The sequence below is a fragment of the Taeniopygia guttata genome, chromosome 1 (assembly GCF_048771995.1).
Source record: "Taeniopygia guttata chromosome 1, bTaeGut7.mat, whole genome shotgun sequence".
NCBI lineage: Eukaryota > Metazoa > Chordata > Aves > Passeriformes > Estrildidae > Taeniopygia > Taeniopygia guttata.
Window position 1 is genome coordinate 13,327,549 of NC_133024.1, and position 24,818 is coordinate 13,352,366.

The 24,818-nt window shown below is 36.9% G+C and overlaps 1 protein-coding gene across 4 annotated transcripts in view; it reads left to right on the forward strand.

Moving 5' to 3' along the window:
- Positions 1-24,818, forward strand: part of CADM2 (cell adhesion molecule 2) — a 585,014-nt gene that overhangs the window by 503,073 nt on the left and 57,123 nt on the right. For all 4 annotated transcript variants that reach the window (XM_030263057.4, XM_030263065.4, XM_030263073.4 and 1 more), the window contains one exon: positions 13,553-13,731. In XM_030263057.4, the coding sequence (XP_030118917.1) occupies positions 13,553-13,731 (179 nt within the window). The remainder of the gene's footprint in view (positions 1-13,552; positions 13,732-24,818) is intronic.

The window sequence follows — 24,818 nt, forward strand, 5'->3', positions numbered from 1 at the left end:
CTAGACTGCAAGTTGAAACATGAGAAAGAAGTTTTGGGAAAGGATGTGACATTCAGCCTTTTAGGTACTTAGATTCTGTAGGCAAGTGTTTAGCTACAGCTACACATAAGATTATAGAGTTTTTGAATCAACCACTAGCAGTAGAATACAAAAAGACACATTAGTATAACTTTTTCAGTGTAAGTCATGCTGGTTATACTGTTATGTTTCACTATTCAGGAATTTGTGTAGCAGATGTTATGTGGAAAACCCAAATGTCTTGGGGAGCACCAGCTCATTGAATATCTACATTTTTACCCCACATTTACAACAGCAGAGTACCTTGAGAATATGTAGGTGGTGTAAGCTAGCAGGGTAAATCCCCATCCTTCTAGAGGAGCTAAACGCTGCTCTTTGATGAGAGAACCTCAGAAAAAATGGAGATGACAAGATAAATGGGGTTGTGGTTCTGACAGGCATGACAGTAAACAGGTAAGAGAAGTAATAGATTGTGTTAATTTATTATTAGTGTAACTAATTATTCATTGTTTGGATGAGCTAGTCTTTGCATTGCAAGGAAGATCTTGGAGATTTCTCAGACCTAAGTTTGGCTGGTTAAAAATTTCCACATCCGTACTATTCTAAGCACCACGGTAAACTGTTTCCAAAACTTAAATTATTTAAGAGTTGAGGAAAGACTGAGTCTGAGATTTGCAGTCTTGCTCAGGAGAATGCTGCTCCAGAGTATTTTCCTCCAGGGTCTGCAGGACAACCCCTGCACCTGGATCACCTCTTCCCATTGTGTTGATTTATTCCTGCTTAGGAACACTGGATTGGTCACTTTTAAGATGGAATTGTAAAGATTTACCAAGGGTTAAGAAATGCTGGTGGGAGGGACTGTGATACCCTGCAGGAGGAGGGAGATAAGTGGGAGACAGATCAGTGTTTCTACTCACTATTGCTTTTTGATTATGATTTTTTTTGGGGTTGGTTAGCTTGTTTGTGGGGGTTTTGTTCTATTTTTTGTTTCTACTTTCTCTTGCTCTCAAATATCCCTAACCTATGTTCCTACCTTGTACACATAATTTCTAGAATCTTCCAAAGGGTGGCACAGACTGAGGGAGCTCTCAGCACCATCTTCATTCAGCTCATTCTTTAAAAAGTATTTATTTGCTGTTTGCATCTAGAGGCAAAAAATAAAGTCTGGGCAATTATATGGTAATCAACATCAAAAAGGGGAACTACATAATAATGAAGAATCTTGTTAAAAAGGAGGTTTAAGGGCCAACTAAGAGAATTAAATCTTTCCAGGCAGCCTGAGGACTATGTTAGAGAAATAAAGAGTTTAGAACCACAGGGTCAATATATATCATCTAGCAGAATCCCTTGAGAAGAAGAAGCTGGTGATGCTAAACAGAAGAGGAATCAAAGTAATGATAAGGGCAAAGCTATAATTTGAAAAGCCGAAGTTGTTTTCCAAATAAAAGAGAAGATTCTTAGATCTTGGCAGATTAAATATAAAAATTCAGTAAGCAGGAATATTAAAGGAATACCTAGAAAAAGAAAGCAGGAATATTAAAGGAATAACAAGAAAACAAACTTGAAAACAAAAGTTATTTTTTAATTAAATAATGGGAAGTCAGTAAATTTTTATGATCAACTGAGAATCAAGGTTTACAGGGAAGCCAGATGGATTTACTACATCCATGTTTTCTGTGGCAGAGGAAACTGGGTACATTAAAGACTGATTCCCTCTTTTCTCAGGTGCTCACCAGCAAGATTTAAATGGGCTTTGGAGGTGGTTGTGGAACAAACAGGCAAAATGAGCAGTAGGAAGTCAGCAGGACCAGAAGGTTTTACCCCAGCATTCAAAGGAATTCAAGGATGAGATTGATGAATTATAAATTGTGACTGGAAACTTAATGCTTAACACCACCTGGCTACGGCAGGACAACAGAGCTTCAGGAGAAATCCCAGAAATCTGTAGAACAGACATCTTCTCAAATACTAAAATTTATATGAAGGGCTAGAATTAGCAGACATCTGTATTAAAAACAAACAAACAAACAAAAAAAAAAAAAACCAAAATTCAAATGTTTCATGAGGTTTTTATTCCCTTCGCAGATAGAAAAGTCTATTTTATAAACATTTTTTATTTTATAAACATTTTTTAAACAATCCTTGAAGAACACATAAAATGCACCTTGTATGGCCTATTTGGTATAGAGGAGAAATCTTGCAGATGTTTCCAAAATTGTAGATGGTAACAGAGGTAGTTGTTAAGGACTGCTATTTTTTCATTCTCTCTACAAATAGAAATGTTTAAGAGTAAGTTTAACTAATAAGAACCAGCTTTATTTCCAAGCAAGGACATAATTTTTCATATAATGACTGGTAAACTTTAGGAATTTGTTTTCAATGGCTATGACAGATGGTCAAAATTCACAGTAATTCAAGGGAAAACTGCCTAAGTTCATGAAAAGGCAAGTCCTTAAGGTTTCCAGAGTATTTTTAAACTGTGCTTGGTATCAGAAATGCCTGAGATCTGTGCTTGGCCTGTTCCCTAGACATCTGCTTATCCCTGATGTTGGAGATAAGGGACTGGACTAGCTGAACCTTTTGTCTGAGTCAGTACAGCTGCTCCTTCTCTGCTCAGCACTGAACACAGGCTGTTGTGGCTGTCTGGGACTAGATGCTAATGGAGCTGGAGCCCATGGAGAGCTTGAGGATATCTCCTTTACAGTGCTAAAATTATTGCCATGAAAGTACTAATGAATAATTTTCTGTGTGAGAGAAGTTTGTGTGAACTAAAGCACTCCCCTCTGTCTGGAGATAACAACACATTTGGGAAAAGAAAACAAACTTCTCTAAGTAAATTATGTTTCTCTCTTTTTCCCTTTATTGTATTACCATTTCAGAAGTTATTTTTAAATGCAAACGAAGTTGACACAAACCATGGTATAGAACTTAGCTCTGAAATACAAATACTTGTAAGTTCACAGTGTATTATTGTTAGGATATTGTTATATTATCTTGAAAGCATAAAACATTTTATTGTTTATTGTGATTCAATACAGCATGCTTCAACATCAGCTTTTTTTGACAATGGTGAAAAAAAATAACTGAGTTACAAAAATTTATGGTGTATTTTCATTCCTTTGGTGCTCCTATAAACTATTGTATATAGCAACAATTATTTAATTGCTGAAAGGACACAATTCAACAGAAGATCTTAGAAATGTCATTGCTGTGGCTAGTTATTAATGGTTTCTTATGTGGTGAAAGGGAAGATATTTTGCTTCATCTCCCACACTTCATGATGTTCTTACATGCATTGAAAGTTAAGAAGTGCATTCCTTGGTTAATGAGGGTTGGTACTGAAGTCCTTGCTTGTCATCCAAGATGCAGCACTGGTGCTTTTATCAGCTCTCTGGGTGTTGTCACTGCACCTCAGGGCTGTGCAGGAAGGAATTTTAGTTTAATGAGGCTTCTCCTTGACTGTGTCTTACATCAACAGCAAATTATTTCAAACAAGTAGTATTTGGACAAGAAAATAACTGTGAATGAGATTTTCAACTGTTTACTTAATGGAAAAAGCGGAAATGAATCAGCCACTCTTCATTTTCCTCTTTGATTCTCATGCCAGCAAGCATTTGACCTTAACTCAGAAAACGCAGCTGGCGTTTCTTAGATGGGATTTCTCAGCTTATTGTAATAACAGAGACAAAGTTTCTTCTGAATGTTGGGACACAGTAAAGGCAAATTCAAAACAGTGCAAAGTAGGCATGTGAACATCCATCAGTGTGGCAGCCTGAAATATCTAAGCAGTTGAAAATCAGAACTTGTCAAAGGGGAAAAAAAACCCTCATAATAATATTTGCTCATTAATTCCATGATACAGCCTTCAGACCTCAACTGAAATTGAAGATATGACAACAGAAATAATGAAAAAGGACCTGAAAATGTGGTGTGACAGCAGTTACTGCCTACTTCTTGTTTTTTGCAGTCCCAGCCATTATCTCTATGTGGCACTTCAGCATAACCTATGTAAACCAGGCTACTGTAAGGAAATGTACCTTTGTTAATCCTGTAACATGAAAATGCAAAGCATTTAAAATCAGTGGTGCTGAAGCTCTTTCTGCTATTTTTTTTCTCTGTTCTTTCTGATAAATCAGTATTTTCCTCAGTGCTTGCTCCACTGGCTGGGGATGCAGCATGCTTGTAAACTGCTGTGAGGAGCCTTGGTGTTAGAAACAGGTCTGAAGACGTGCCAGATGAGATGTTATTTTCCTCTGTTCTATGACATGCATAGTAACTAAGGTGTGCACATCCTATCATTATGCTTTGCTGCAGCATTCTTATCCCCAGCAATACTTCATTAACATTAAGAGCATAGTTCCTGGTTAATCCCAGTAATTTTCAGCAGCCATTCTGATGCATCCACTTGAGCACCATATTATTTTAATACTGCTGACATTTGCATGTCTTTGAAATACATTTTTTTTTTCAGATATTGTCCACTTAATCCACGGCAGTTTCCATCATCCTTTGTTCTTATAGTCATGCTTTACTTGCAACTGATGATAAAAGAATAATCTACTAATTTCTCAATCGCTCCAAAAGGTTAAGAAGAAATCAATATAGTGTAAACAGCAGCATAGGAAGCCCAAAGATTTCACTGTTTGAATACTGACTACATAATTAGAAACATATAGAGCTAGAATTATAGTGAAACCAGGCCATTGAGATTTCAATATTTAATCAACAATTTTTCATGTGAATAAAATAGTTACATGCCATTTATCATTTTGGCTGTACTCTGACAGGAAAGAAAAAGCCTTTAGAAACAGCAGTAAAATATTTAAGGAAGGTTTGCAATTATTCTTTAATATTCACTTATCTGTATATAGTTTCTCCTCTCTTCCCTTTCCTGCCCTTCTCTGAGAGTGTAGATCTTAGTTTATGAGACTGAAAGGGATTTGTCTTTGTAATTTGCACATCAATATATGGCTCCAATCCCAGGCAGAACAGGGGAAGGGTATATATTATCGACATGCCCCAGTGCTGATCCAAAGTACTTTCAGCTCTAGAATTTTAAAGAAGCTTTGAGGGCATCATTGTTTTTCTGTGAGTGGACTTCACTTCTTTCCCTGTGTGAGATTACCTGGCCATCAGTTTGGTACTTGGCTCTGCTGGATTTCCATTCTCTGCATGAGGGGGCAGCTGCACAGTTCTTCTGCTGCCTTCCTCTACTGCAGCAATAAAGGTGATGCTCCTTCTGGATGTCTCTGACCCCTTACTTTCTTGCACAATCTCCTGAAAACAAGGCGGTCACTTTTCTTTAATTACTGATATGTCATTAGGTGTGTCTTATCCAGGGCCTGTGAGAGCTGCTGAAGGACTGCACGGCAGATAACGCGCTGTGCATCCCTCTGAACAGGGACAGCATTGTGCAGTGTGCCTGTATCAGCCTTCAGTACAAGAATTCTGATACAAAACCAGCATCCTTTCTGCTTTATAGGAATTGGAAAACTCCTTATCTAACCTGTGGCCAAGTGCAGGCCAACCTGCAGATGTTTCCTGTGTTGCCTACTGCTTTGTCCTTGAGCTATTGCCAGGTAGCTCACAGCGGCCATCACTCCTGCAAGGCCTCTGCTCCCCAGAAAGTGAGGAAGGATTTATGACATAAGATTGTTTAATGTGGTTTGAATTTTTTTGTTTGCTTGGTTTTGGGTTTTTTTTTGGTTTGTTTTTTTGGGTTTTTGGTTTTTGGTTTTTTTTTTCCTATTTCCTGCTGCTGTACTGCTTTGCAACTCTCCTTCTGCCTTTTTAGGCTCAGGAATCTTTTTCAAAGGCATGTTGTACTTATGTGGAGGACTTTTCTTTTTTCCTGGTTAAAATTTAAAAGGAATATAAATTATTTATAAACTGGTGACATAAAATGAACAGTATAGCCATACATACCATTGTTTTTTAAAGACAAGTTTTTAAAGCAGACTTCTTATTAAAGCTGTTCATAAACTGTAGAGGTTATAGTGTTTCCTCTGAATTTAAGATGTTTTGAGCCTCATACTTTAAAATACACATTTAAAAAAGTGTAGTTATTAGCTGGCTACTGAAAGTGTTCCAAAATACTTAGCATTTTAATTTGAAATACTAAAATTGTATTGAAATGTCCAGGGGTTTTTCAGATTTATTTTGGGGGGAAAAATAAAAAAAGTCAGTGCCTATTCCCTGACCTGATAGTGTATTTAAAAGAGGATTACCCACCTTCTTTATGGTATACATAAGTTAAACAGTAGTCTTCAGTTCTATTTGCTCTTAAGTGGTGGTCTGGCCTTGAAAATTTGAAATATGTCAACCTTTTCCTCCTCCATTACTTGCTTTTAGATTCATAAGTGATGGGAGGCATAAATTAATTAGTTTAGCAAATTTTCCCTTTCATGGATACCATTGCTTGCCTGGTACAGAAATGTCTGGAGAAGTAATAAAGGAGCACAAATGTCCAATCTGTTGTTTGGGAAATTGGTCAGATTCAGAGAAAGCAAAAGAAATGGAGGAGGGGGTGAAATGAGACACCAGAAGTTTGACAGCAGGTGTAGCGAATGACAAATGTGGGCAAGATTTATGTGAAATGGGATACCAGAAGGACAGGTTATAGGATGGCAACTCCTTCCTATGGCATCTCCCTCACAAAGTCTTTTTTTTTTTTTTTTAAGACAATCTTTTTTGTCCATTTCTAGCCTCCCTGCTGCTTACAATAGTAGAATACAAGGGATATTTCTAGTGCAATTCACAGATAAGTTGTCTTCTGATTTCACATAAGTTCTCTTGTTGATCTCCTCCATGACTATGAGAAATCCATTCCCCAAAATGTTATTCACAGCAGGGTTTTTATGCATTTCTGAGAAGATTGTGAATAATACTAGAATTAAATAAAAAAGCTTCACATATATACATGCACATATATATGTGGATTAGGCACTTTTCAGAATATTAGTCTGATATTTCCTTGCTGTCTGGAAAATGACTAACTAATGGAGGTTTTTTGGGGAGGGGGGGGCAGGGGTACATGATATGCACAAAGGGAAAAACTAGAGTAAAAAAGTTTCAAAGAAGTTACAATTATAAAGATTATAATCTCTCCAGAAAGAGAGCAGCAGATTTGCACAGTTGTGTTAAAGGTGGAAAGCCTGAGGTCAAAGGGTGCCCTGGACTCTAAGAGTACTAAAGGATAAAAGGAAATTGATTATCAGCCTGAGGAGAGGAGATACAAAAAAGAAAGAGAATTAATGCAGAAACAGAACAGTCTACTTCCCACAGGCGAAGGTTTTAGACCTAAAGGAACACTAATACCAATTGCAAGGAAATATTTGAGTGTAGACAGGAGGAAATATGAATATGAAAAATTAATCTTTTGCCCTCTAACATGATATATTTTGTATCTTTGGGTAGAAGAATAAATATCTTTGCTTTGAAAAGATTCGTGATGCACTTTAATCAGTTGCTGTCACAGTCTGCTGAGGGATAAGGACTTTCAGCTGCAAATTTAGTGTATCATATCAGCATGGTTAGCACCTGTAATCCAGCAAGGGTGAGAGGACTGCCTGATTTATCCAAAGCAAGACACAGGCAGGGAGGTCTGTCACCTAAGTAAAGTTGTGATGAGCAAAGGAAAGGCTTTATCTGTCTTGGAAAAAAGGTAAGGAATGAAGACTGTTTGGTTTTTAGCTGGTCTGGTTTCTTTGTTTGCCTGCTTGCTTTCCTCTTCTGCTATCTTTTTCTTTTTTGCTATTTGTTAGTGTTCGCTTTTTTCCCTGTAAATGATGAATATTAGTCCCATTTGAGATTTGGTTGCTTCTTTCTGTTTATTATTTAAACACCTTTTTTCACATAATACACTGCAGCTGGCTTCAGCATGTCTTGTTGTTCCTGTTGTCTTTATAGCTGTAAATTCCTGTCAAATTTTTATGATATAAAAAGTTGAAATCTATATTTAGTTGACACCTCATTTTTTAACACATCTTGGTAATTAAATTCTTGATCATTTAGAAAGCATTAGTATAGGGCATCATAAATATTTTTAGGTTACATTATGTCTGCTGAGAATGCTTAAAAGAGAAAAGTAGAGGTAAATGTAATAATAGTCAATTCAGACGTTCAAAGCTTCTTTCTGAAAAAAAAAGGAACTTTAGGAAAGGTACTTTGGATATTCTTTACTAATTCTACTGGTGAGAAAAACACTATGTGAAGGTTACTCAGGTTTTGCAGAACTAGAAAATCACTGAGCGTTATCTCATAAAATAAAATCCATCTATCCAAGCCTTTTATGAAAGGGACTGTGGATATTGATGTTTTTGATAGATGAAATGCTCCCCAACCCGCTCATCCCAATATGATTTCTCAGACTGAGACTTTATATAAACAAGAGGTTCCCCCAGGGTTTAGACTTTCAAGTGGGTGATTAACTGACAGAGCTAAAAAATCCAATTTCTTGATACAAAAGAACTATAAGTTTCAAATTAATGAAGCAATAATTCCCTTAGATGACTTTTAACATTGCACCAGGTTTTCAACAAGAAACATTCTGATAAATCTTGTGATACCTTTACCATTATTAATTTGCTCATTTCCACTAGATTATGTTTTTATGGACTTCACTGAATACAAGCGTGCCCTTGTTTGGAGAACTAAAAGGTGTTCTTGGAGAGGGCTCTACTCAAAAGAATGAATTTATTTTTATCTTTTTAGTGTTCCTCAAATTCTTCTTCTATCTTTATTTTTACCCACATTGGGTAAAAATTTTTGACAGGATGCTTAGATACCCAGTTGGGTGAGAATATCCCCAGCGAGACTGGACATGTAAAAAGGTGGCTTTGGGGTTTTTTGTTGTTGTTTTTCTGGGTCAGGGTTTGTTGGGGGTTTTTTTGGTTAGTTTTTTTTTTTTTTTTTTGAGTGTGATCTTATGGAAATGAAAAGGTTATTCTGTGCTATTATAATGGGTCAGTAAGTTGTCCAAGTGTTGTTTGTTAAAGACTCAATGAAGAATGCTTTGTACATGACCTTTCTGTGCACAAAAATTAGAAAAGGGCAAAAAAACTGCATAGAGTCAAGAAGTTTAAAGTGAAAATGGATTGCATTGCCTAAATTCACTTTGTTCAAAAAGAAAACACATATATATATATAGATAGATATAAAACATATAGATATATGTATAATTTTTAAATGGAGGCTAAGTTAGCTATTATAGTTAAATACAAAGATATCACTAGAGAGGAGAATTATAAGAAAGCACTCAATCACTGTCCTTGAGTTAAGGATGGAGAAAGGGACAGAAAATTGCCAATCTTGTCTTAAAATACTCCTGTGTCATTTCAAAGGCCTCAGCAAAAAGAAAAAAAACCAAACAAACAAAAAAAACAAACAAAGTAGACAAATATAATTGTTAACTTTCATGTTATGTAAACACTTGTTGGAAAGGTAAGGCAGTGCCTAGGTCTTCTTTTCTAATCACATGTGGTTTCTAATTTATTTTTTCCAACATATTTCAGTTTCTCTCTGATTTGTTTTGAAAGAAAAGGTTTTCTACTCTCAAGGCCAGAAAATAGTTTTGCTGTATTTACCATTTCTTTGTTCAGTTACTTGTAAAAAAAGTACCACAATATAAAACATATCATTGTGGAACTTCACACCAGTGTCTTATACCTTCATTTCAATCCCATTTTGTTCTGACTGGAAAAGAATACCATATTTTGTTTATTCTATGTTGGGTTTTGAGGCTAACATAAAGGCAGTTAATAAACTCAGATTTCTATACTAAAAACCAGTTCCTTTTTCAAAGGCATTTCGCTGAATGCACAAATGGAAGGTACTGTTTGTACAAACATCCCTGTTTGTTCCAGTTCAAATAGGAATTGACGGTGTTATGGCAACTCATTAGTATTAAAAAAGAAGCTTAATTCTGCAATGTTAGAGACGTATGCAGTAGAGAAAAATGTGCAATATTAGGACTGTACATATTTGCCAGGTCTTTTAGCATGTCAAACCTAAGTATCCCTTTCAAAATGTTGGGTAAGAGCAAAAACCTCTGTCTGGATCTGCAGCTGTGGACAGGTTTCAGTAGGATAAACTGTGGGGAGTTCATGCTTGTCTGTGCCTTGTGACAGAGAAGGAAAGATGTTTCAGTGCTTCAGCTTTGGACAATGAAGGTACTAAGACAATCCTAAAAGAATACCCAATGTGCTGTAAAGTTAAGATTCCTTTGCCCTTTTTTGGTGTAGTTTTTTTTCCCTGCTGATAATCTCAGAAAGTATCAAATTCTAATGAACAGAGAATCACAGAATCACAAGGTTGGAAGAGACCTTCAAGATCATCAAGTCCAACCCAGCCCTAACACCTCAACTCAACCATGGCACCGAGTGCCACATCCAGTCTTTGTTTAAACACATCCAGGGATGGTGACTCCACCATATCCCCGGGCAGCAGTTCCAGTACTTTATCATCCCTTGTGTGAAAAACTTGTTCCTAATATCTAACCTATATTTCCATTGGTGCAGCCTGAGACTGTGTCCTCTGGTTCTGTCAGTTGCTGCCTGGTGAAAGAAACCAAACCCTACCTGACTATAACCACCCTTCAGGAAGCTGTAGACAGTGATAAGGTTGAAAAAAAAAAAAAAAAAATAAAAAGGGGGAGAGGCAGGCCTGCCAAGAAATAGGCTGTCATAACTTTCAACAAGGTCATAATAGTGTTACTTACCACGTCCTGCAATATTCATTGCCACTTCTAGGAGATCAGTGAAAGACAGATAAATGCAAATATCATTTTGCATGGCAGGGAACTTCCAGAATTAGTTGCTGCAGTAGGGGATGGACATCATAAGCAAACTCCAAAATATATTAGAGACTTTCTTAGGCACAGGTCTAAATAATAAGTGGTCACAAAAGAGGACAAAATATGTGGCCTGCAGCACCCCTGACAGGATGGTTGCTATTGCTGGCAGAGTGGAGGAGGAATGGACAGCAGAAAATGGATGTACTCCCATGCTGCCCTTAGACAGCATCCTGCTGCTGCTGACCATGGCAGCGTGATGGTCTGGGTGCACGAGCACGTCTCGTGTTCTTAGCTCACATCTGCCTAACCAGTGAATTGTGTAGACCAAGTGTCTCAAAGCTTCCCAGCACTGCAGGCAGAATTAAATTCTGTGGCTGTGACAAAATTTCTGTTTTAGGGAGCGGTGAGGTGGAGGGAGAGCTGTGTCTGGCCACCAGGATGTGCTGGCTACGGGCCTGCTGCCCAGGAATTGCTCTGCTGCTGCCACAAATACAGCACGGGATGGCTGAACATTCACTCTTGATTAGCAGCTTCCCCAACACCCAGAGAATGCAGATCTCCTCTCTCTAAGCCCTGGTTTTTGTGCCACACATCATTTTGCAACCACAGCTAAGTGTTCTGTGTAAGACTAGAGTCGGTGTATTACAATGTGACAGAGGTCCCTGAATAATTTATATCTACGGCTTCATTTCATACTTATTTGTTATCCTATAGGTTTTCCCCTAGGATATGCCATCTAGTTTCAATTTAAAACCTAAGTTCCATAAATTACCGCTGCACAGAAGTTGCTTTAACACGCCATTTATGCCGGTAATGGTGCACATTGTAGCTGAAGTGTTTCAGAGTCCCCACTCCTGGGACTGCAGATCCACAGTAAACTGGTAAATGAGAAACAATGCGGAGTTGGCCAGAAAATTGAACAAATCCACCTTAACATATCACAGCAAATCACACCTTAATGCTGGGAACTCTGTAGGGCAATGTTTCTATACCAGCATGGACATCTGGATTCCCTGCTTGCATTAAACAGAAAGAAAGTGTGTACATTGTGTACCACGTGTGCATGGATACCAGTTCATAAAAATGAGCTTAGGAAGAGGATTAAGACAAATTTATGGTAAGGCATAAATAAGGCCTGTCTCACCATCAGTTCTTAATCCTTGCTTTTATTCTCTGAGCATATGTTTTTCTGGGAAAAAAAAAAATCAAAACTTTGGAGACTAGCCAGTCTAAGTACTAAGTTCAACAACATTTTAATGGGGTGCCATTCAAAATAGTACTGTGTGTAAATGTATTATATTTCAGAATGAGTATTTTCTTTAAAGACTAATTTGAATTTTATAGAAGTGCATTTCAGAAAAATTCTCTGTTTACATGTGTTGCCTAACTCAAAATCATGTCATTACAGCCATTAGAACTATTTTTCTTTTTATGAGGCCACATTTTGGCTAAATGCTTCTCCTTAATTATTTAGGTTTAATTCTTTTTCTTAGCACTTATTATATCTAATAGGCTTTAAACATCTGCTTCAAATTAGTGAAATTAAGTGTTTCTGGAGTGCAACTAGTGACTAACCTGGCAATTGCTAATTTTATAGCAGTGTATTATATTTTGGTTTATTACTGAATCACACAACCGGCATGTTTGGATAGAGATTGATATGTGGCTTATGCTGCACAAAGCTGCAAGCAAGGTAGCACTGAATCCCCAGGCTGTGAATATCCTGCTGAAGTGACTGGTGTAAGAGAGCCTGAGATGCTCTGTCTGCTCATTACATAGACAGGATTCAGTAAACCAACCTTTCCTTCCCAGTTCAAACCTGTCTTCTTGCTGATTTCCCTCATGTAAATTTGAAAGTATACCTTGTTCCGTGCCAGTAAAGGCTTGCATGACAGTAAAAAATACATCCTGCTGTCTGCTAGGCTGCTAGGCAGATCTCATGGACTGTGGAGCTTCTTGAGAGTCTCTAGAAAGGAGTTATGCATGCCTTGCCAGAGGGAAGATGTTTGAGAACCTTCAGGACTGCCAGTTCACTTCTCTGGCCTTACCTTGCCGAGGGGTTCATCACTGCCAGGGCATTGCCTTTGGCCTGTTTGATGTGAGTGCATCAGGCAAAAGAGGAACGGTTTCACAAGAGAAGAAAATACAGGATTTCAAGTCAAATCTTGCATTGCTTGTGATAACATGGGAAACAAGTTATTATTTATTTAAGGGAAGGATGAAGAAAAGGTGGGAAAAGGGATGGGCTGTGACACAATGCAGCAAGAGAAACAAGATTAGGTTGTGTGTAACACGTGCTACTTTGGGACTGATATGCCTGGTTCAGGAAAAATACTCAGTGCATTCAAGTTCACCTATGAATATGAATGGCCTAAGTAGCTTAAGAATCCATTTACAAACCACTTACACCCACATTATCCTATTTGCACTTACCTTGCAAGCACCTGCAGGCCCTGAAACCTCACAAGAACCATTTTTTTAATGTAGGAAAGATCTTAGCCTGTTGTAGTACCATTCTGCTTTCCTTTTTATTTATCTTCTTTCTTATTTCTCTGCTTGTTCTTTCACTTTCTTTAGCAGTTCACATCCAGGATGGTTGTGACAGTTCATTAAATCCAGTAATTCAAATATTTTTGGGGCGGTAGGTGTCTATTTATAAGTTGCTGATGTGCTGTTTCTGATGTACATGTTGCATATACATGTTTCATGTGTCTAAATAAATGCCACACTTTGATCCAACAGGCCAGAACCAGTGTTGTGGACAAAGGACGGTGGAGAACTCCCAGATCCAGAGAGAATGGTTGTCAATGGCAGGGTTCTAAGCATCAGCTTCCTAAACAAAACAGACAATGGCACATATCGATGTGAAGCAAAAAATCCCATTGGCCGAAACAGCACAGAATATGTCCTGATAGTACATGGTGAGTGTGCTCTCTTTGGTGCATTCTATGCATATTTTACATTTCCAGCTGATACAATCAGGTTCTTATGGTCATTATGGAAAGAATAGCAAGAAAATTTGGAAGTGTAATTGCACTTTTATTGATGTTGTCGTCTAGCTATAGGGAGTGTGTTGTCTTTCTTTTATTGGCATGCCTCTCTTCTTACATTTAAACAAAACGTATTCACTTCTGCTGTGAACTCTTTGCTAAGTATGCACCTGTAAAAATGTTTTGCAGTGTGTGGGTACTGTTTCATAAATACTTGCCTCAGGCCCAGCTGTTCAGATAAAGCTGGTTACAAAAGGTTATATGAAGAGAAATAACAGATGTTTACTTGAGGTTTTCTGCTTAGCTTTTTATAGACTACCAAAGACAGGACATCAGATACTTCATACAAGTTACAGCCTGCTACTGAAAAAATTCAGCTCATACAAGTTAGCTGATATCACCTGGCCCATCATTACAGTCAGACCTCAAAACTGTGTCATGTCCTAAATGCATTATACTACTTCCAATAAAATGGAAAAATTGGAAAGTTCACATTAAATTACAGTTGGGTTTTTTTTTCCCTAATAAATTAGGAAACAATATGTGTCATGTGAAAAACTAGCTGCTTTCTATATTGACCATGAAATAGATTGATGTAGCTCAGTTGTAGGGGAAATTATAATATAAAATTAGCATTTGCCTTTAATGCAGCCTGGCAATTCAGATCTATCAGTCTCAAAACATGATGTTCTCATATCACAGGCAATTCCTGGAAGGTTATAATTTCCATAATTTGAATTTTAATATAAGAGAATATAGAGGCAGAACCTCCACTTTAGTTCATGATGGTACTTTTTCCTATTATTTTTAAGTGCAATTTCTTATAACTATGACAAAATAAAATGAAAAAATTTAATGCAAATTTTAGTCTTTAAATAGACAAGCAAATTATGTAGATTTTATTTGCTCACAATCAACTCAGTTACAGCAAATGCATTTCCTTGGTGGTTGAAGGTATCAGAAACATTTTTCATTACAAGTTTACCTGCCTCTAGGTATTTGGCATAAAATTTCTAGTAAGTGCTGCTTTCAGTAATGAGATATTTATTGGCACTGTTGATGAACATAATTTATCAAAATAAATACTTAGGCTACTTTTCATTTTTCTTAAAGTTCACCATTAGTTTATGTAGGATTAGAGACCCAAATAAGGAGGAGGTCTATGCATGAGGAACACAGAGCCTGTACTGCTGCGTGAGTATTTCTGTGTTAAAGACAAACGGAAAAACTAAACCCTCTAACCTCTATTTACATTGTCTGCTACAATAAGAGGAAAAGAAAAAATCTCTTTTGCATCCCAAAGGCAGTGGTGTGGTGGTGGGTGGCTGCAGGCACAAAGTGCTCTGCCTTTGATGAAGTAACGGCTTCCACACTTACCATATGTTGAAACTTCTATCATTTGTGTTTTCTGACCAATTTATTTAGGTCCTTATTTCTGAAAATATGGCCTTTCATAATGGGGGATTTTTTTCATCAGTGATGACTCTGCAATAGAACTCTATCAAAGAATATTCACCGTTCCCAGTCTTGCACAGTGGTGTATCTCCTGTTGATCTGATTATCTTACATCAACTTCCTGGCAGTCTGTAAATTCATTCATTATCAAGGAGGCATTCTGTTATGTTTGGCAGCACATTAGGCATATTATCGGGTTTAGCTTGCTCATTGCTGACCTTTTCTGTTATGAGTACCTGAGTTTTCCTAATTGCATTTCTGCGATTCCAGCGTTGGAACTAGAGAAGGTAAATGTCAGGTGCTTCCCAGCTTTCTGAAACAATCCGAGTTATGTGACAGAGTATGCAATGATGTTTAGTACTTAACAACTTACTGGGGTCCAAAGTTGTAAGGTTAATTTTAAGTAAAAAGGAAACTGACACAATTATTTTATCAAGTGTAACATAATCCTTTGTATGGATAAATTTAAGCAGCCTTACCCCTTCTTTAGCTCATTACATTCATGAATGTCTCTAGTGAACCATAATCCTCCTAAAATTATACAATATTTTTCCTGTCTCTCTCTGGGGGCTAGAAAACCTACTTTTTATCATTTTCTGAGATGCATCCTTCTATTTAATAGAGGACGTATTTTTTATCTTCCTAAATATATCTGGAAGTATCCTCTGATTTCTCATCTCTTCCCCTGTGCTTAACATGTTGATGTAATTTTTTGTCCTACTCCTTTGTTAGAGCTCATTAATCATATGACTGCCTGCCTTAAATATCAGATTTCTAAGACAAGGTACATGCCAGATTTCCCACATGAGCTTGTGTGAGGAAACAGGGGACATGAGTGGAAGGTATCCTCTGCAGAGGCAGGGAGGGGCAACATGATTCACAGCTTTCCTTTTTTATATGTACTGTGATTTCCATACATTTTATTCCTTTTTTTTCCCACTTCAACAGATTTTTATCTCTTTCTGTGTGTTAATGGTGTAAGAGCTTCATCAGAAGAGTAGTATTTTTCCCACTGTGAGTGGTGATGATGATGTAATACTGTTTTGATGTTAACTGATGGCAGAGAAAATAAATACTGCTGTAAGCAGATGAATAGAAATCTGTCCCATACAATTAGTATCTGACAACATAAAAATTATTTTTAGATTTTTTTTGGTATAATTAAAGAAACCAGACTTCAGAGAAATTGTATCTATTTGAATAAGGTTAAAGGCTTGGGCTATTAAATATGCTCATGCTGCTTTTCTGAATCAATGTGACTGCTAATTTCCTTTTTCTTAACATTTATTGTTAATAATAAATGTCAAAAAGTACTCTGTGAAGCGGGAAGGTGGGTACAAAGTCAGAGTTTATAGGCAGAAGCACAAAGGCAAGACATGTAGTTTGCTCAAACATTTGTTTCATGCAGTAACAAAGGCACAGGCTTTAATGCCTGTAGCTGTTGTCATTTCTGTATTCTAATTGGCAAGCTTAGTGCTTTAGAAGTGCACATTCTGGCTAGATATATTATACCCTTTCTTTGGTAATGGGCCCCAGGCAATTTTCACTCTCTTCCAATTTATTAAGAATTTTTGTTTACCTTTGTCCAAATACTAGTCATTAATCACCGGCAAACAGAGCAAACTGTCAAACTCGTGTTGCTCAACCCAAAAACATTGACTCTGCTTGCAGAGCTCCAATAATAACTGCAGTGATTTAGCTGGAGTGGAGGAAGGAGGTGTTCCATCATAATCAACCTGAGGACACAGCTGCTGTGTTTGGAGGAGCAGTTCAGAACCTCTGGGTGTCCCTGCCAAAGACTCGGTTCAGCACCGCCTTGGAGTGAGTGACAGGAGTCCACATCCTTGAGAAACCCCCTGAGTGCAAACAGCAGCAGTTGATAATTTGCAGCCCTGTTTGAAACAGAGCACCTTGGTAAAGTATCCTGATATGCCAATCTACAGCCAGGCATTAAATTAATTGAAATATTCAGAGCTATAATGTGTTGTGCAACAATTATCTAGGAGAGAAGTATGGAAATGAATGTGAATCAGCAGCTGTGGATGGTCAAGGCAGCTCTTATTGCTCAAATTTTAACTAGGAAAGCATTTGAGCCAGCAACTTAGGATCTCTGAGGAATAAAATGTGGCATGGCATAATCCTTTGTCTTCAGCCTCTCAATTTTGTAGTTCTTTTTCTTGGGCAAGCGATTTTTTGCAAATAAAGGCAACTGAAAGGCTGAGTTACAACCTCATTAGATCCCCTACAATGTGTAAGACCAGAAGTCCCACTGTACCTTTCCTAACTGTAGCATTATTTACATTCCACCTGCTTGTCCAGTCCCATTACAAAACATTTGTCATCTTGGCTTCCACAGTAACGTGTGGTAACAAGATTCTGAATTTAGTTATGTGCTTTGAGGGAAAAGTATTCTCTTTTGTTTGTTTAAGCCTGGCCTTGATCTCTTCGCTTTCCAGCCTTACAAGCAATTTGGCCTCTTTTGCTGTTTGTACTGGAAAGTTGCATTTAAGATTATATTTGCTGCTCCCCTTCAATACACTCTCAAGTATTTCCACATTGGTCTCTACTTCTCATTAATTCTGATCTTAAACTTTGCATTTCCTGCAACTCTCACCCGTACAGCCATTCTTCTTCTTTCATGGTCTTTTTTTTCTCCCCTTTTTTTTTCACCAGACTTTTTGGACTAGTTTTAAATCTCTGTGCCTGACTGTTCTCCATATCTGGAAAATCACTATGCCAAACCTGCACCAGACACCTTAGTTTTTTAAATCCTACCTCTAAATATAATAGAGATTCACCCTCCGTGCCCAACAATAATTCCAGCACCATGCACTTGTACATCTGTATTAGTTTGTTGTTTTTTTTTTTTTAATTGGTGGAGGCTCTGTGAAATCCAAAACACATGAAATTAAACAAACTCTTCTGCCTCTATCTACTATAGATTATTTTGTCTTTGTCAGTTCATTTGCCCGCAATCAGAATTTTTTATTATATTTAATTTCTGTTTTGATGTCCTCACAGAGGGCTGTCTCTTTATTTCTTGAACTCACTTGTGCATATCTCTTTGTAAAGGCAGAAACTGATTAGAGCAGAAAATTGAAAAAAACCCTGAGGAGGTGAGGATATATTCTGTCTTCTTTCAAAACTAAGCTTAATGAATAGGCAATAGATATTTCAGTTTGCAAATATTTTCACTACAGACGTCTGGTAAATCTTGCACAATATTTTTGGACACTTTATAAACATGTAACAAAAAACACATAAAAAGTTTGGGAAAGGAAGGAAGCAGCATCCCTGTGGAGCAGCACACTCATCAGTAATCTTGGCTGCTCTGTGTTTTGGTGTTAAGAGCCTACAAGTTGAGGTGACTGGACTTGTTTAGAAGTTTCCTCTTTTAAAGTTTTCTGAGTTGAAGTGTCTCATTTACACACACTGCCCTCAGGCTTTCTTTTCCTATGGAAACATTTTGCCTTTATGTGAACAAAGCTTGGGCTTTGCAAAAGGAGAATTGAGCAGAGCCATAGTGTAATGTAACAATAATAACATTTATAGCTGCAATAATGGGGGGATTTGGTAAAAAACCCCAACATTGCCCTTACAGCAATCAAGGTATATCAAGAATATGAGACTCAGAAGAATTCTTAGGACTTAATTAGAAACTCACTGTATGTGACTACGTGTGGCTTTTAGTTTTGGGATTTTTCTTTTTTATATCTTTGTTTGAATTAAAAGAAAGAAGTCTCAGTATTGAGTCTTTAAAACAAAGGTGAAAAGCTTTTCCTATTCCCATTTTATATGAAGTAAAAATAAATTAAAAAGTACAGAAGATAACCTGCAGGAAAAAAGGAGCCTGGACTTTCAGTTGGAAAATAAATAAATAAAAGCATGCTCATGAGTGCCTGCTCAGTCTCAAAAGCCTTCCTTCCTCCAAAGCCATCTTCTTCAAAGCCTAGCCGTTCAAATTGTGTTGAAATGCTCTTAATTTTACATCAGTGTTGTAAAATAACGTTAAGGCATTAAATCATTAGCACAACAATAAAGCTGGCTTCTCCAGAAGATTTTTAGTTGGGCGGGAAGAGGTGATCCAGACATTAAAACACCATGCAAATGATTTTCCTGTAGTCAGATGAATTAAGAAATTGTGGAATAGAGGGGTTTTTATTGGGCTGAAGAAGAAGAATAATAATAGTTGACATTTTCAGGTATGAGAAGTCTGTCAAGAAACTTGTGGTGGAGTTGTTGGCTTAATTTTATGGATGAATTGTCCAGCTATTATCCCTGAACCCTCTCAAGGCAGCTACTTTGAAATTGCTTTTTGTTGATAAATACTTGAATAGTGGGGTGTACAGTTGAGCTGTATGAACTGATCTTTCTTCATTTATGGTGACTTTAGAAAAATAAGATACAAATTTCTTTTCCAGATAAGCTTAAAAGTATTTTGGAAAGGTCAAGAAAATAACATTCCAAACCACACTAATACTTTTGAGGAATATGTTTGGCAAGTCTACATTTTTACATTAAAATACTCTTTCTCATTAAAGAAAACTTTTTAAATTAAGTGATTTTTTAATATAATTTCTAAAAGATTTTTTTTTTTTAATTTCATACTGGAATAATCATTGAAATTGAATGCAGAGTATTTCAGCAGCAGGAAATCTCTCCCCAAGCCCTTTCACAATGGAACAATAATCTTTAACAATATATTCTAATATGTAAACTCCTTCCTATTTGAATGCATATTGTATGTGTTCTAAAACCTTTGGTTTTAGATAATGCCTTTAATAAGACATAACTCTTGAAAATATTTGATTTTCTCTGTGCACATGATATGTGATATGATAGTTCTAATGGGATTTCTGAAAAGGAAAAGATTCTGTGGACATACCAAATATGTTACTCTTGCTTTTTTGACTATTTTAACTGACCTTCAGTACTGTTGAGTTTATTATTGCTGATTTGCTGTAGTAGCAAAATTGCTCTCTAATTTTTCATCCTTTGTTATCACTTATACCTCCAATTTTCCTGAATTTTACTTCAGTTTACCTTTTTTTTTTGAGATGCCAGGTTTTAAAATTACTATGTCTATGAACATCATATGAAATCTTCATGACGAAAAGATTAACTCAATAATTTCACTTGAGACTGATGATAAAGTTAGATTATAACAGTTGCTAATAGTCTTCTGTTTCCATCTAGACCATTTATTATTCAGGAAACTCAAGCCATAAAGACAATATTAAAGTGACTTAGTGATTTTTCTGGATTGAAGCCTTTCCTGCACCATGAGGTGGTGGAATGTAGATAAGGGTGTCCTGTCTCTGTCTTTCTCATATGGTGCTTCCACAACTTACCTTTCTTTTGAGAATACGTTCCTCAGTGTTTCACTCACATTCAGGAAAGAAAATAGAACATTGTCTAAGTGATGTTGCCTAAAATGACCCCATGTCATACCAGGGGATACATCAGAACTTTGCTTTGCTCCAGCTGGGATTGTGAATCCTCTTGGAGATAGATGTAAATGCCTTGGAGGCTGGAAGGGGTAGGGAAAAGCTTCTGCAAATATGCATCTCTCTTAGACAGTTTTGAGAACTTTTGTATCTGAGCCCTCTTGATCACATGTGAAGATAAGCCATGGAGGCTCAGATAGAAGCAGGTAATTACCTTATCTCAAATCATTAATATTTCTAACATACATAACTTTACATTAATAATTATTAGTACCTATTATTTTATTTTTTCTATTTGACTTTTAATTATTAATTGCTTGGTGAATTTTTCTCAGCCTGCATTTTTATGTTATAGAAAGGAAAAATATTCAATAAAATGTTTCTTACATTAATTAACATTTTTCTTAGAGCAAGCAAGGTATTTCTCCACTTGTTTACAGTATTTAATTATTTCAGTACTGCAACTGACAAGAATTTGAAATATCCCTAAACCCTCAAACTCAAGAATCTTCCTAACATCACACTTCACAGCATAGGTTCAATCTAAATATGTGCTGGCACCTAATGTGTCTTTAGCCCCTCCTCCAAAATTGAATCCTCTATATGCTGCAATCACAAACTATTTTTTCTAGCTCTTACTGCTTGAATTCTTGATGCAGTAGAATAAAATTCCCTTAGCTTTGTAATTAAAGTAATGTTTTTTATTGCTGAATCCTATCACAGACTTTCTGCATTGCATCTAGCTCTGACTTCTTGCGCCTTAACATGGATCACTTTGCTTTGTCTCAGAGATTCGAGTGTTTTGGCAGCTTCCACAAAAGATTATGGCATCAATCTTTCTCTATGATTCCCACAGAAAAGGGAGCAGACAGCAAAAATAACTAGGAGGACAGTAAAGGTGTATCTCAAAACCATCCTCATGTTCAAGGAGAAAAAAACAAAGCAAAAACCCATTAAAACCATTACTACCAAAGCTGATGAAACTTGCAATCTGCCATAGGAGGATGTTCCAAAATGCCCTGACCTCTCTCACCAGCCTGTGGTTCCCTCACAAGCACTGAGAAAGTTCTAACCCCATGTGAAGGAAGTTTGCTGGTGCTTGGGAAGAGGTCTCCAGGTGTGTGGTGTAAGCTGATGTGTCATTTGTGACAGAGACCCCAGGAATTTTCAGTCAGGACCCTTTGCTTTCCCTCCACTGGTATCCACACTGCTTGTTTACTCCCTTGAAGAAAAAAAAATTATTTTCCTTAGTAACCTCACGCCTGAGGCAGATTTATCTCCCGCCTGAAACTGTTCTTATTAATCCTCATGGCAAGTGTAGAAACAAACAAAATAAAGGAGAGGAGGAAGGACAGAAGAAATTTTGGCAGGGAAAAACTCAAGGAGTGGGCAAAGTGTTTATTCTTCAGATATTACTGTGGGTCATTGCACCAGTGGATTTGTTTTTCCCCCGGTGGTTTTGTAGTTCACATTTTCTGCAGGTTTCCCAACCCTTGTTGGGTGGGAAGCAGGGAGGATTGAAGGATGCTGACATGTTGAAGTGCCTGATGGAGGAGAGCTCTGGCTGGGTTTCATCATTTTGGAGCAGGAACTGAAATCTCTGCACTGGTTTGTGTATGAATTTCTTTAAAATATATTAGCAAATATGATCAAGCATTCTTTATAAAAAACCCTGTGATTTCCGCTGGTGAACTATCCTGCTTGATGGCATAATAGTTGAGGTACTAAATATCTGCCACCCTGAAGGGAAGCTGGGTAATTTTAACAAAATTAAATCTTGACAATATTGCATGGGCCCCACCATTCATAATTATGTGTTGTACAAAGCCAAAGAATTATGGTAGGAATTCAACTACATTTATAGAACTCTTTTGAGGACAAAAAACCCCAAAACCCCAAAAAACAGAGCACAAAAGACTGACAGCTGGAAAGATAGGGCCTTATTTTCTCAGGTAGTGTACTTTGGTGATAGGAATGTAGGAATTAAGTGTATTAGCCAGAGACAGTGCAATGAAGGACAAAAATCTATGTTTTAGGTTGCACAGTGCCAGTTACTTTCCCAAGGTGATTTTCAATAAGATATATCAATCCCACTGTGATAAAAAGTGTTTCAGATTAGTGTTGGACCTTTTGAAATAAACTTATTTAAAATAAATTACAGTCCCTGTTATCTCTCTTTACTAACCTTAGAATTATTGCCATGAGTCTGGAGTTGTTTAAGCAACTTCATTGATTGGACTGAATTTCTGAGAGGCATGAAAGTAGCAACTGTAATAAAATAGAGATCAGCAATCTGTTTACCTCAATTTAGTTTCAACATGTCTCCATACTAAGGAAATTTTGGGAAATTTCTCTTTACTTTCTTTATTTTCAGTGCAATTCTGGCTGAGCTTTGTGATTTTTTTTTTTTTTTTTTTTTTTTTTTTTGTGTGTGTGTGCAGAAAGAGTCAAGTGTCATTCTGAGAAAGCTGTCATCTTTGTTCAAGGCTGCTTGGTGTCTGAATTTGTATTGTGCATTAGCTTTTCCTTATAGGTTTTCAAGAGCCAGCTGCCAGTACTTTGTTTCATTTAATTTTGAATACTCCTATTTTATGGCTAGGGAAAACAAGGAAATATGGCTTGTCTGCTTACTTAAAAAGAATAAAAATGAACATCACAGCCTTAATGTGATTTTTAAGCAGTGGCAATGGGCCTAGAACACCATATTAATAGTGATAGAATAGTGTGCTTCTGGGGAAAATTGTGCTGGCTTTATTCTTACAAGATGTTTGGTGGCTTTTGTGGTAACATTTTGTCCTGAATGCAGTGAAATTTGCACTGCAGGTATAAGGACAACTTCTTTTTTAAATGCAGTTTTGAGAGGTTTTGTTTTCTTTTGAGGTTTTGATTTTTTGGGGGTTTTTTTGTTTGGGTTTTTTTTTTTTTTAGCAGAGCATTAAAATGAGCCTCAGGAGATCAGTTCTGAACTCCCCTGTCAGGCTCAGAAGTCTGTAAAATATAAGCCATTCCACTTAATTCTCCTATGTTCATTTCTCCAGCTGTGAAATGGGAATAATAGTGTCTCTTTTTTTTCCTCAACTTTGGTCTGTACTACCCAAAAAATGATCTTCAAGGCAGAGGTCCATTCTTTACTGTTTCTGTATTTGTAAATGTAGAGCTGTGAACAAAATCAAGACACATATTATATATATTTATATATATATGCATGTATGCCTTTTTACAAGTAAGGTGTCTTAATTTGAGGCTGTGGTCTCAAACAATGCTCTAAAACTTTTCCTTTTTATTTATTTAAAATGTTGAATTACCAAATGCAGGCAAGTTGCATAAGCTTCAATGCAATATTTGTAGCTACTTTAATGAGAAAGGTGAGCTTTTATACAACACATATTTACTCCTTTAAAACAATGGCCTTTGTATTATTACTACTGTTCAGTTGGAAAGGACTTTTTTTAACTGCTGGCAAAACTTGTGCTAAGTTTGGGGAAAAAAAATAGGTCTTACAGTGCTCCTGGAATAAATTTGTGTATATTATACGCATATAACTCCAGGACATTGAGGCTTAATCTTTCTGTTGAATACTTGGTTTGATTTGTCCTTAGAGGTAAATCTTGCACTAATAACCATTAATAAAGTAAAACTTAGAGGGCTTGAAAACAGATTCTTCAGTAGTAAATAATTTTCCTACTTGAGAAGTTCAATTTTTTTCTTGTACTAAAATAATTTTCAATATCTAATTAAGTGGTTATTATTTTGTTAAATTTATCCTTTGTGATAGAAGATTGTGTGTCACCTGGTTTTAGCACAACTAGAAATTAAGAAATAAGGCATTAAAACCTATTAGCTTCCTACAGTTGAAATGCTGCAGATAACACCAAAACTGAGCAGCAATAGGCAAATCTATTGTAAGACAGTAAATTATGTCACGTTTTGTTCTTCTGCTTCACTGGGAGCAGGGGCAAGGAGCTTTTGAAATGTCTGGGCTGGTGACAAACAATGCGTCTGACGGGCGGTGAGATGGGAGCGTGTCCCAGCATCTCCAGGCCTTCATTGCAAGCTCCTCTCCCTGTTCCAAGGGAGCTGTAGCCAGAGTGCTTTTGCTGATAGCAAATTCAGTGG